Source organism: Poecile atricapillus, chromosome 2 (assembly GCF_030490865.1).
Source record: "Poecile atricapillus isolate bPoeAtr1 chromosome 2, bPoeAtr1.hap1, whole genome shotgun sequence".
Taxonomy (NCBI): Eukaryota; Metazoa; Chordata; class Aves; order Passeriformes; family Paridae; genus Poecile; species Poecile atricapillus.
Genome location: NC_081250.1, coordinates 54,996,199 through 55,010,192, shown reverse-complemented (window position 1 = coordinate 55,010,192; position 13,994 = coordinate 54,996,199). Strand labels below are relative to the sequence as shown.

Here is a 13,994-nt window from a genome sequence, read left to right as displayed (position 1 = left end):
TATAAATGTAATGAGTAGTAAAGTACCAACAAGCAGGTCTATACAAAAGAAAGTAATTGGCAATATTTCTCATTAGGTATTTCAAGAGGCTGGAAGGATTGCAGACTCAAAGTATTTCAGGCATGTGGCGGGGGGAAGAGGAAGGTCAAGCCTTGCTTTGATGAGGTGGTGCCCTGCTGCACACACCCCATCTCTCCGGAGCTGTATTCCAGTCTTGCAGTGGCTGCCAATAACAGGCACACCAGAGGAAATGTGCCACACTCCACCCCTGGAGCCCCAGACCAGGCCCAGAGTGGTCAGATGACCCAAAGTTCCACCTAGGGGAAGGGCCCAAGGGTACTTAAGCCAGGATAAAAGGCAAGCACATGCAAGTTTTGACCACACCTCCTCTTAAAATTTCTATCAGCTGAACACTGCTGAAACCAGGAGCGGTAGCTATGTTTGTTCTTTTCTATATCAAAACTGTTCTAAAATCAGTCATAGTTGTAAGTCTGATGAGGTAGTCCTATGTCTCAACTTGAAAATACTAATTAATGAAAAGTCAAACAGCTTACCTAGTACCAAATAGCTATTAATCATGAAAGCTTTATGTACTGCTGAAAACAATCATACTGAAGTATTCATAAGGTTTGTAAATAAAATAATCTATTCATGCTGACAGCCTACTCTTCTTTATTCCTACCCTCAATCTAATGCCAGGTTTTTAAAGAAGATTATTTGGAAATCAATTTCCTTCTATTTGATGAGGGCCAGAAACATTCAAGGACAGTTTGTCACTGCTTAGAAGCAGTATGAACATATCTTGTCACCCTGCCCTTAATGGTTCTACAGTTCTCACTGCTGCATTCAGACTTCTTGTCAATTTACAGTCATTTCCATGGTACTAAGCTTTGCAGCACAAATATTCATTGATCTTATGCAAAAACAAAAAGACCTGAAACAGGATAGTACAATTAAAATGGAAAGGATCAACTGCCTGACCAGCTCAGGGCTGACTAGAAGTTAAGGTATGGTTTTAAGAGCACTGTCCAAATGCCCCTTCAACACTGACAGGCATGGCTGGGGAAGGCATTGACCACCTCTCCAGGAAGCTTGTTCCAGATTTGGGCCACCCTCTGGGTAAAAAAGTGTTTCCTCACATTAAGCCCAAACCTCCCATGACAGACACAGTTTTCCTGCATGTTCAGGCACTGTGTACCAGGGAGCTTAGCCCCTCCCTCTCTACTTCTCCTCCTCAGGAATCTGTAGGCAGCAGTGAGGTCACCCCTCAGCCTCCTCCTCTCCAAACCAGACAAGCCCAGTGCCCTCAGCCACTCCCCAGAGCACATTCCTGCCAGCCCCTTCCCCTGCTTTGGTGCCCTTCTCAGGACACGTTCAAGTGCCTTCACATCCTTTTCAAATGGTGGGGCCCAGAACTGCACACAGTACTCGAGTGAGGCTGCACCAGTGCTGAATTCAGCAGGATGATCACCTCTCTTGGCTGGCTGGTGATGCTGTGTTTGATGTACCCCAGGATGAGGTTTGACCTCTTGGCTGCCAGGGCACACCCACTGCTGATCCCATTGAGCTTCCTGCCAAGCTCTTTCTGCAGGGCTGCTCTCCAGCCACTCCTCTCCCAGCTCAGACTCGTGTCTGGGATTACTCCATCCCAGGTGCAGAATCATGCATTTGGTTGGTCTTACTCAGCTTCATGTCATTGGTGACTGCTCAATACTCCAATCAATCCAGATCCTTCTGCAAGGTAAAGCCTCTTGTCCGATGGGAGTCTGCAGCTTTTCCCAGTTTAGTATCACCACCAAACTATCTGTGCATTCAACTGTAGTCTCCAGATCACTGATAAAGAGACTGAACAGAGATGCCTCTAGAACTGAGCCCTGAGGAACACCACTGGCCACTGGCCAGATGTCCTGTTTGCTGCAACAATTTGAGCTCTGCTCTTCAACAAATTCTTCACCCACTGCACTGCATACCTGCTCATCCCACTGTTGGAAAACTTGTCTGGAAAAATGCTGGGAAGAACAGTACCAAAAGCCTTTATAAAACCCTGAAAAACTACATCCACCACCTTCCCTTCATCTACCAAGCAGGTGAACTTACTGTGGAAGGTTTTTTAAACAGGATTCTCCCTTTGTGAACCCACATTGACTGAGTCTGATGATTGCACTGTACTTTAAATGTCTTTCAACAGCATCCAGTATGATCCCCTTAATAATTTTTCCAGGTCCTGAGGCTAACTCTGTAGATTCCTGAGTATTCTCTCATACCCTTCCTGTAACCTGGAATAATGTTAGTTATCTCCCAATCAGCAGGGACCTCCCCAGATTCCCAGGATGACTGAGAGGGGGTCCTACTGCAACATCCTATGGGAGCTCTGAGGCATCTGCTAGCTCCTTTAGTACCCTGGGTTGAAATGCATAGGCCCCATGAACTTATGACCATTCATTCAACTGATACAACTTGTCTCTTAAAATTTCAGTGCTCACATATGGGAAGTTAATGTTCCTGCAGTCATGGTCCTCTGACTCAGGAGAAGGCAGCCCAAGGTCTGTCAGTACTATTGAAGACTGAGGCGAAGAAAGTACTGACTCTCTCCATTTTTTCTTCGTCCCTATTTGTCACATTACAATCCTGGACAAGCATCAGTTCAAGACATCTGTAATTGCAACAGCACTTTTTTCCTCCCTGTCAGAAGTCAGAAAAAGATGTGTTCCTCAGACTGTGAGGGACAGGTATTCTCAATCTGACAGATGACATCAGTTAGCTAAACATTTATATGAAAGAGGAAGGCCTACAAACACCTCCTCAGAAAAAAAGTGTTACACTTGAGAAATTTTACCTCCAAGTTTACACCAGTCTTAAGTTAGTAAATTTAGTCTTGGACACTACAAACCAGAGTACAAATGTGAAGTTCTAGGTCTCAAAGTAGGGGATATGAGTAGAGCAGAGATGGTACAAAGCATAGTGAGTGAAGCCTAGCTACAACAGGGTGTAGGAAAGAAAAGAGCAAAAATTAATGCAAATATGAGTTTCATAAACTAAGAAACGGTAAGAGTAAGGAAAATTTGGTATGAAAAGGTTTTGACAGGAAGTAATGCATTTTAAGAATCTGAATTACTAAAAACAAAGGAAAAAGCATATCCCACACAAGACTACAGTATATTTTATAAGCCTCAACACCTCACTTCTTCTTCCCTCACAGAATCTGTTTTCAAATGAGATACAAGAAGTGAGCAGACAAACCTATTTTACCTCTAATATCAAATTCAACTATTTGCCCCTAGTGTTACTTGAAAGCAACTGAAGAAAAAGAAACATTTCAAGACAACTATTTTGCGTGAAAATAAATATATGTTGAAATTTTCTGCCTCTGCCTTTCCATTTATGTCAACCCTTGAGTTACATGATCTGCTCTGTCCACAGTACAGCAGACTAGGTCTATAGGCTCGCTATAGTTTATCACAAGCTCTCATATCAGATCTCAGGGTATTTGTCACTGTTAATTTTTCAAGAGCCAGATAAAGTATATCACACCGTTGGGTGCATATATGCATGTAAGTCCCTATTTATTCTGTAGGATGACTTTCAGCAAGTAGCAACTCTTGAACATGTGCACAGAGTATCCTGAAGTAAGTGGATTACAATACCCTGAACTGAGTGGATTACAATACTGTGTGAAAGGCATCGTAATTCAGCTGCTGCATATTGAAACACTGAACTCTGCAGCTCAATCTCTTTTACACTGCACTGAAAGTTCACCACATATGGCAATTAAGACAGCACTCTAAACTGCAACCAACAAAAATATACTTTACTAGCTAGAGAAGGCACAGAATTAATACTATAGAAGGCCTTAAAGTCAGGCTCAAAAAGCTACACAAAACTTCACAACAGATCCATTTCCAAAATTCTTACCTCTATTGCACAAATGAGTGATTCAAAGAGTGGAACATAACTGTCAGCAGTTTTGAAACCATGGTCTAATACAGAGACTATGCAGCACCAGATCTCCTAGTGGTTCAAATTCAGATCAAGCCCAGGCAACTAATCACCTATTTGTCAAATTAACTAAATTACCTATCTGTAGCTTAACATTTACAGGATTCAGAGTTTTATCAGTTTTTATACTTTCAGATTCCAAGATACACATGACACCTAAACTAGCAAGAGAAACAGGCAGACATCATCAGCAGACTCTGCCAATAAGAAGTTATCTTGTTGAAGTCTTTCTACCCAAAATTTGCAAAGAGAAAGTTTATTATATTGCAAGAGAGAGTTTACACATGCTTGAAATCATCACATTTTTTTGGCCACTTTCACTTAGACAGATACTCTGCACACATGTCCTATTTAGGGTGTACTATTATCACTTAAAAACAGACTTTTCTAGAATACATTTATAATAATTTAGCAAAAGTATATTCAAGAGTAAAAAGGCCAATTAAATTATGACTAGAACAAATAAATAAACGCCTTGTTCTCAGATTTGTACTACACTCTCAATTAATCTACAGTTAAAAAAAATGTAAGAATAAGGTTAAGGTAAGCAAACCAGACCTCTAAAAGGTGTTAACAGAAGGGATGTGCAGAACTGAAACAACAAACATTAAGATGAGAGAAAAATATAACTAGGGAACTCAATGCGTGATTGTTATTTAGTGCACATGAAAGTATCATTACTTTAAATGCTAAGGTAGAAACCCATTTCTGTTTCATTCCGTTTGATGTCCAAGCAGGAGATGGTTTTTACGTTCCTCCACAAGACAGCTTTTTTAAAGCGCCCAAAACGAAGCACGATCTCTGGCAGGCGGCGGATCGGTAACAACAAACTTAAGATGACGAAGTTGTAGCGAAGCCACTCCGCTCTGACAGCGACCCGGGCAGCGACTCCCGCCAGCCGGGCGACCCCGGAGCCTCCAGTGGGCCAGGCCTGAGGGACGCGAACCCCCCTCGGCGGCGGGGCCGGTCCGACCGACCCGCGGGACGCCAAGGCCTCCCCGGGCGAGGCGCGGCCCTGCCCCGCCGGGTCAAAGGCTGTCACAAGCGGCCACAACGGCCCGGCGGACACGGCTCCCCGCAGCCCCTCCCCGCCGTACCTGCGGTGCGAGGGAGCCCGCACGTCCCCCCGCTCCGCGCGGCACCTGCTCCTCGCTGATCTTCTGCTTCAGCTTCTTGAACATGGTGGCGGGAGGGAGAAGGGGACGAGGGTGCGGCTTCCGGGCCGGCCGGTCAGGCGGCGAGGGGCGCCCAGGGGGCGGCGGAACCGAGCTCCCCTCGCCCCGGCCCGCGGAGCCACGGCCGCTCCGCCCTCGGACCCCCCTCGGCCGGGCACAGGCAGCCGCGCCCGGTGCGCCTGCGCAGCCAACGTGGAGCCGGGCGCTTCTGCCGGCACGGTGTGCGGCGAGGCACAAACTTCTGAACGCAACGCCCGGCACTGCCCCTCCCACAACGCTGGCGGAGGCGCATCCTGAGCGGCCCTGGGCGCCGGGACCGCGGCGGGGCGGGGCGGCGCTGCCTGGCCTCACTTGTTCCATCTCTTCACGGCGAGGGAGGCGGTGACGTCCTGCGAATGGAGCGGGCGGAGGAGTGACCGCTTCTATCCGGAGGGAGGAAAAACAGAGCAGTAAAAGCTGCCGCCTCGCTGCGCTTTTCCGCCGCCGTAGGCGTTTGATTCCGGCCCTTGAACCCCGCCACGGAGACACTTGATTTACCAGAATGCTGACCCTGAGGGTCTCTGAGACCTCCTGAGTCGGTCAGCGATATTTTCGAGGACAAGCTTTCGCAAGCCGAAGAATCGGGCAGCAAGGTAACAAAAAGGTGCTCGGTTCTTAGGCTTGCGAAAACTGAGAAAGACTGAAAAATGCCCAAAAGCTGCTTTTTGAAACTGCCTGGAAACCCATCTGCTAATAAGAAAGTCTCGACGTTTTCGTTGAGTCCGCCCTGACACCTTTTCAGTAGCCCTCTGTTTTGTAATCCTGAGATACACAGTTACAACTAAAGTACCACCAGAGGTGGAAAAGCAATGTTTGCTACTGTTGTTGGTGCTGTCTCCACGACACCAGGCGGAAATGTTCTTGGCTGCCTAAGGTTAAAACCTCTGGCTTTGGATCCCTTGTTGGGTGACGCTTGTGCACATATGTTCCGTGCTGCGAGTGTAGATGCAGAGGGCTGTCAGCAGGAGCCAGCATTCATTCTCCAACAGAGGGACTATTTTGAAACTTACTCTGTTGACACTGACCTTGTATGAAGGCTAAAAAAATACATGGTGCTGTTTGCAAGAAACGATGAACCATGTGGTCTGTAAAGCTTCCTTCTAAGGAGGCTTTATGCAGTAATCACAAATGGCCAGAAATGTTTTCACTGAAATACACTCCTGAAATCTCTGAGTAATTTGAGGGGAAAAAAAGTGGATAGGAAATTATTTTCCCATTTGTTGTTACACTAGCTAAAAAAGTAATCAAAATACATCTACAGGAAAAATAAACTGCTGGTTTTCCAATTTATTTTTTTTCCACATGTTTAATCAAAAAAAATTTTAAGCAATCTGTATAGTTGTAGATAAACTGTGACTGGTAGTGACCCTTTCATTTGTGTGTTCCTGTTAAGACTACTAGGCATACTTCAGATGACGGCAGTGACTAGCACACTCTACAGATTTTTGGTGAGAACAGCTGTTGACTTCAAACACCTTCAAAAAAGTTAATCTGAACCTAAAAGCTGTAATAGCCAGGTAAGTATCTTGAAGATTTGTAGGGTATCTTTTCTGTAGGTTGAATCAGAAGTATAGGAAAAAGTCTCCAGAATAAAATGGCAAAACCATCTGAATAGCAGTCAATGTGGAAGTTAGATAAAATGGCAAATTAAGCTTATTGCATCCATAAAAATTAAGCAGCTTCTATTTCACTGAGGTAACTTCTGTTTCCTCTAAATATGACATTGTCCCAGTTTAGGACAAATTTTGGGGGAAACCTCTGAATGGGGTCCCTCTAGAAAGCAAATTCAAGCAGCCCCTACCCCAATTGGTTTGGGAAAAGATTTCCTTGGAGAAAAGTGGAAAAAACAGTTCGTTTAAGAAACAAAGTGAAAAGAAAAGAAAAGAAAAGAAAAGAAAAGAAAAGAAAAGAAAAGAAAAGAAAAGAAAAGAAAAGAAAAGAAAAGAAAAAGAAAAGAAAGAAAAGAAAAGAAAAAAGAAAGAAAGAAAAGAAAAATACTAAACAATAAAGCCTCTCACGGTTCTGAAGAGATGGCAAATTCAGAAAGTCTTTGTCATGGGGTGTAGCTTGGCTTGCTCAGGCTCTTATCAGTCCCTCCTGTGCTGGAAAATGCCACATCCTGGGACCTGCTTGGTCACAGGTGTGAGCTTCTGGTGTTTTTCTGGGTTTTCAGTCCAGAGCAGGCTGATCAGTTCCAAGAAAAAGAAAAGCCACAGTGCGGGGAACTTCTCCACTTTAGCTAGCTAAAAGAAACCTAAAAAGCAAAGGAGAACTCTCTCCTGCTGTCCATGCTGCAGACAACACAGTCCAGGAGAGAGAATGCAGGACAGCATGTGTAGTTTCTGAAAACAAACTGCATGCTTCTTCTTCGTTCTCAGAAACTTAAAGGTGCAAAATTTAATATCCAGCATAAACAGAACAGACAACTGGGGATGCAAGCATCACAAAGTCACCCTAGGACAGACATGCAGCAGCATGGCAGTAAAATGCAGAGGTTATCAACTGAGAGGACCATTGCCTGATGAATGCTTTGGGAAACCCTCTAACAACCATCAATAACCTAATAAATCCATGACCCTCTCATACCTATGTTCTGCATTACAAATGCTAGCTCATATTCTCTTTTTCTGTTGAGATTACATTTCTGATTTAAACCTAAATCACTAAATGTAGTATGTGAATTTGATGAACAGATGCATAATTGAAAGTTCACTAGCTCCTATCAATCAGAAAAGCACAGCTTTTTGAATTTTTTCGTAAAATGTATACAACACAAAAAAAAAAGAGCTCTGTATTATTTCCTTGGAAAATTTGAAGCTTGAAATGGTATGTTCTGAGTGTTCCTCATCTACAGATGTTTTTGTAGGACCAAAGGCTATGTGGAAGAGAACAAACTTGAAACTAGAAACTACAATAAGTAATTTTTTCCTACATTAAATTCTTAGTTACTACAGAAAATGGGAAGGGGATTTATTAGCTGAAACTCTGATAATGGGTTGCAATAATACTAGTCTGGTAATTACATGATAACTGGATATTTTCTAGGGGAATTTTTTTACTACAGCAAGGTCTTTTGTTGTGTAAATTTCAAGGTACTTAATCATCTCCTGTTCTTCACAGGAGGTGCCTAACCTGCATTTTAGAAAGTGATTAAATAATATTTGTATTTATCATTTGATCATATATAGATTGGTGGCATTTTAAAAACTCAGTGTGAATTTTTGTGCTTTTGAATTGGTATCTTTTGTGATACATGGTTATGTGTCTAGTATTGCTCCAATAATACAAAGTGGCATCCCACACTAAGCAGCAGTATCCAAATTCTGAAGACATGTATGATAACTCTGCAAAACTCTACCATAAGCCTTCTAAGTGGGATTTAAATGCTTTAGCATCTGAACAAGTTTGATTGAAACATACTGCAACATACAAAGTGTTTACTCTAAACCCTGCAGAAGTCTTGGGGAAGATGTCTCAAACTACATTTTTACACACAGAATGTCAAAATCCCATACTCAGCTGAATGATACCTTATTTTTAGAGGGTTAATCTGATCCCAGCAGATTTACTTGTAAAGTTAAAAGAAGCAGTTGAAAGTGAAGATATGCCCCTCCTTTTTTATATTCCTTAAGTACACTAGTTAACATAGATTAAAAATGAGAAATATGACATCATGGTGCTGTCTGCAAAAGATAAATGTATACTTGCAAGAGGCACCGGTTACAGTAGATAATTAAGAATTAATGTCTGTCCAAATTCAATCTATAGCAATCATTAAGGTAATTCTTTGGGAAAGGGTATAAATGAGCATAAATGTAAAAGACTATTCTCATGCCAGTCTAGATTTCTCTAATAGTCAGTAACACCAGCTTATATGTGCCTGCCATCTCATTCCTTGCCTTTTGCTAGTTTCAGTGCTTGTCAGACCATCTCCTTAGTCATTTCTGCATATTCAGTCTGCAGAAAACTAACCTGGCAAAAGAAGAAGAAATTTCTGCTGACTTACTATGCTGAGTTTCCCCCAAGAATCAGAGCTGCCGCAATGGAGATGGAGGCAGTCAGGAGCTGGACAGTTTTATGTTGCAAGATATTTCAGACTGTCACATACAGTCTTCAGTGAGCAATTTGTGTAACTTTAAACTCAAGTTATCCCACTGAGTGCTTCTTCAAGCTCAGCTAACAAGCAACTCTGTTACTGGAAGTATTGCTACAATCTCAACTATCTTAGTTCCTACCGATGCCTGAAGTCTTTAGACTTCAGCCTACTGATGCATATTGTCTTTAGCCAATCCAACCTAATTTTTAAAATGCTGTCTAAGATTGTAGCTTTCTGGAAGTCAAAAAAAAAGCCATGGGCATAAATTATGAATATGGCTTTCAATACACTTTCCCACACATTCAACTTCAAATACTTTAGGAAAGACATAGGAATTTGCTGGCAGCTAATTATTTCAATCCAGTTATCCAACACAAATATTAAAATAGAAATATATAAATAATATAAAAAATATATGTGTAACATAATATATGTAACATTTCTGATAACTTTTTAATGTTGGTTCATATTTCTTTTGGGAAGGAGGTTTCCAAGTTTGAATTTTTCTTTACTTCACCATCATACTGTTAAAACAGTTTAATATTCTTATTATTCCACCTAGATAATATTTGACATTGAGGGAGTTACTGTAAAAAAAAAATTAACAAGAACTGTTAGAGTAATAGAGTCAAAAAAACTAAGAAGAAAGGAGCACTGATCATGTAACAGGAGTTACTGTCCAGAGCTTATGTACAAACCACTGCTCTTTACACACAGTTTACAAAAGGTTGCATTTGGTGATATTTGCAGTTTCTACTCCTGCTCATAAAATTCAAAATGCTATTGTTGATGTTAAAGTGGTCAGGTAGTGTATCATGCACAGTTGCACAGGTAATCAGTTTCAGTTTGGAAGTATTTTGATCTTTATTTCAACACAAATGTTACGAAACACAGCACATTACCTGACAGTGAGAATTGTCAACTCAATATACCTGCAACCTACAGAATGAGAAATAGTCATGCAAAGCAAATTCTGTGATTAGAACCCTAAAAGCTTTAATATAAATAAAAGGGATAATCAGAGCACTTTTCTAACCTGATCTGGTTGCTACTTTTAATTTTATATTTAGCTGTTGTGACTTACAACAACCACCAGATGACACTCTTCTAGGAGATTATGCCTCTGCAGAGTCATTGTCAGTATTACAAATGCAAAACTATACTAGCAATGAGATGAGAGTTTAACACCATTCAGGTCAGGGAACAAACAAAACTCAAAGTTTCTTTGTCAGCTGTATAACCCTTCTCTGTACAAAGTATAGGTTGCTCCAAGTAAATTACTGGATATCTGTTACATATAGGTAAAATCTTATAAAAGAAAGGCCTTGTAAAATCAGGCCTCGTTACTTTGGCTAAGCTGACAGCTAGCCTGATAAATTCCAGGGAGAAAAGAATTATAAGAATGAGAATCAGTTTGCATAGCAATCTACCCTTGTGAGAAGATAACTCACACCTGCAGGGAAGAAAATTCTACCTGTGTGAAAAATTCACTTCTCAGGAGACTAAAAATGTAAACATATCTAGAAAGAGAAAAGTTTGATAGACATGTACGCTAGCCATTACCAACCAATGAACTGAGTTTCAATGATTTGCTGAACAATTAGATTCAAACACAGTGCCTTCTAATAATCATAAAAATACGGACTATATGGAAAAAGATTTGGTTATTCTGCACAAAGAAACAAGTGTCTTTGTCCATCTCTATTGTGACAGATATCAAACACAAAATTTCTTTACCTCGTGCCTGAGTTCATAGCAAACAGTCTATGGTGTTTATTTGTGCCTTCATATATTCACCAGTAGTGCCCAGATATTGGCCCGAACTCAGTGGAAGTAAAACAGAGGAAAGAGGTTAATTAATGAATTGAATAAAGATGGTGAGTGACATGAGGGAGAAGTCAGACTTGTGTGTTCAAATGCACAAAGCTATGAAAAGAGCGCTGTCTGAAAACGCTGAAAAATATCATAAAAGCTGAAATTGTCCACACAAGAAGACAAGAGGAATTGAGTCACTTCAGAGAGAAGAAAATGTGATAGGCATTGCTGCTCTGCACCTTGTGAGGGAACAGAACCTCTGTTTTAACAGGAAAGTTGAGATCATGTTTCATGCCATATACCTGTCTTTTCAAAAGTACAAAGTGCAAGCTCAGCCACTGAAGATAAACTACTAAGAACCACTGCAGTAAACTGGCTCACTTGAGATATTTTTTAATATGAATGGGAATATAAGAGATCAAGAGATTTAAAATTGAGTGGCATGATTTGATCTTGCAAGAGTCTGACTTTCCTAAAACAAAAATCTTAATTTTATCTCTACCTCGTTAAGTGGTATTTTCTTTCCTCCTTCTCTAGTGTGTCAGTGTCTCTTAAATTCTATTTTACTTTAATTGTACCTTAAAAACTTTGAATACCACAAAAAGGGAGAAAATGGTGCTATAAACCAGCAACCATTTTTATCAACACTAATGCTATTAATGAGTTTGATTTTAAATTGGTTAGCAGCAGATGCTCACTTGAGTACTTTCATCCTTATTTCTGTAATCACAATATAAACAAAAAACCCCCAAACATTCCACCCTCTCTTCCAACCTCCTGGCCCCCCACCCCATCAAATACATATGGGCAGGGATCTTGATCAAAAAACAAGAAAATAATTTGCTCCTGAAGACAGAGCTGCTTCACAGCAGAGGAATGGGCTCGTGTTGGAGACCCAGACTCTATTCCTAGATCTTCAAGTGTCCAGGTTGCCCACAGCGGGAAAGCTATTTTGTATCTAAGTGTTTCTATTGGTATTTTCAGGAAGAACAGTGATTCTATCCAATTTCCTGCAAACATGTGGTTAGTTTTCTTCTTATCTTGCCCAGCTGTTGATAGGTGTGTCTGGGTTTGAAAGACCAAGGTATCTGCTAAGGAAGGCGGGAACCTCCCTTGGAAGGGAAAATGTGAACCCCTTCCCTCTGAATTACAATGACTTTGAAATTAAGGGGCTTTAAGGCAAATATATGGGAAAAGGAATAAGAGTTCTTTACTAGATATATACTATAGATATAGCATATAAACTTTACTAGATTTATACTTCACTACATATATATATAGCAAGGCAGACAAACAGCCACAAGGGCAGCAGCAGGAGCAGCACCACAAGCCCAGTGATGCCTTCTCTGGGCCGCAGGCACTTTCCCCTCCGGTGCAGTTCCGGGCACAGCCGGCAGGGGGCGCTGGTGGCTCCCGGCCAGGCAGGGCGGGTGCGATGATTCCCCCGCGCCGGCAGGGGGCGCTGTGGCGCGGGCCCGGCCGCCTCTCCCCACACGGGCAATGGCTGCGCTGCCGGCGGGAGAGACAGAGCGGGGCTTCAAACACACAAACTCATGGGGGGCAGCTGGTCTCAGTGACCCTCCAGAAAGCAAAAGGAGCTGTAACAGGAACCTCAGAGTAGCAAGCTGGGAAGGCAGGGATGAACAAAGTCCTGGAGTGGAAGATGAGACGTATCAGAAACTCTGCAGCTGTAGCTGAAACTGCAGGGGGTGTCCCTGCAGGGCAGGGGGTGTGAGTTCCAGCATAGCCAAGAAACGCTGGAGCAGTGGCAAAAACCGCTGGGGGCTGCACAGTGGCCGCCCGACTCCTGAACACAGCCCGGAGAGAGAGGCTCCCTTGGAGGGGGAGGGGGTCAGGGATCCAGGGGTTTCCCCTGAGATACCTGAGCTGATGGTGAAAGTCCTTTTTTAGTGAGGTAGGGTATTCATAAGTTCCCAGTTGAGAGGCTGCTCTTACGAGCAGAGCTGCTTTCACAGTAGAAGGCAGCAGAAGACAGAATCCCGCAGTGGTGGTGAGCTCTTCCCGCAGTGACTGAGGCCTCATTCCCCTCCAAAAGCCGAGAGCGCAAGAAGGAGCTAGCAGCCACCCCAGCACCTCTTTTCTCAGCCCCTCCGAAGAGAGAAACCCTCAGATAAGATTGAAGCCATGTGCCCTCCTCCCCTGAGCTTGGCAACTTCTTTTGTCTCTCTTAAATACCTAGTCGTTATTGCCTCCTAGTAGCACATATGGGACAAAATTCCCTGAGAGAAAGAAATAAAAGGAAGAATCCTAAACCCCAACAAGGTCAAAGGAATGACTGCTTATTTAATTGCTTTTTAGTTGTTGTGAGATGTACATTCATAAAGCACAACTAGGACTGCTGGGATTTTTCTTATTCTATGATAATATTTTCCCCTAAATGCCAACAGTAAGAAACAGGAAATGATTTTGCTTAATAACTTCTAGTCAGCAGGGATAAGAATTCATGCAAAGATCCTTACACACTGAGTTGTGTGTATGTATATGTATGATTCCTTTAGCTAAAATACAGAACATTACTATAGATGCTGCACCCAGCAGAACACAGCTGAGAAAAGTCACTAAATCAGCCTAACAGATTCTTAAGGAAATGTACTGAATAACATTTGCCACCATCAAAATAAGCAACTATTTTAAGGAGAATCAGAAAGTATTTTTCTCAATTACAGTACTATATAAATTGATATGTCATAATGCTCACTTTTTGTCTATGGCATCAAATTTATGAAATTGCAGAATATAGAAAGTTCAATTTAGGAATAATTAGACTACTTCTCTGCATCACAGTTTCTGAAACACAACTGTTACAGTCCAGTTTCTTAAAATGGTTAGAAATGCTTCTGCCTGAATTAAGG

The 13,994-nt window shown here is 42.1% G+C and overlaps 1 protein-coding gene across 7 annotated transcripts in view; it reads right to left on the bottom strand.

The window, feature by feature from the left end:
- Window positions 1-5,394, bottom strand: part of GOLGA4 (golgin A4) — a 79,973-nt gene extending 74,579 nt beyond the window's left edge. For 2 of the 7 annotated variants that reach the window (XM_058830391.1, XM_058830392.1), the window contains exon 1: window positions 5,094-5,394. In XM_058830391.1, the coding sequence (XP_058686374.1) occupies window positions 5,094-5,177 (84 nt within the window). In that variant the 5' untranslated portion in view covers window positions 5,178-5,394. Of the gene's footprint in view, window positions 1-4,677; window positions 5,052-5,093 lie in introns of those variants that run through there. The other 5 variants (XM_058830387.1, XM_058830389.1, XM_058830388.1 and 2 more) reach the window with 4 other exon arrangements.
- Window positions 5,395-13,994: the final 8,600 nt, after the last annotated feature.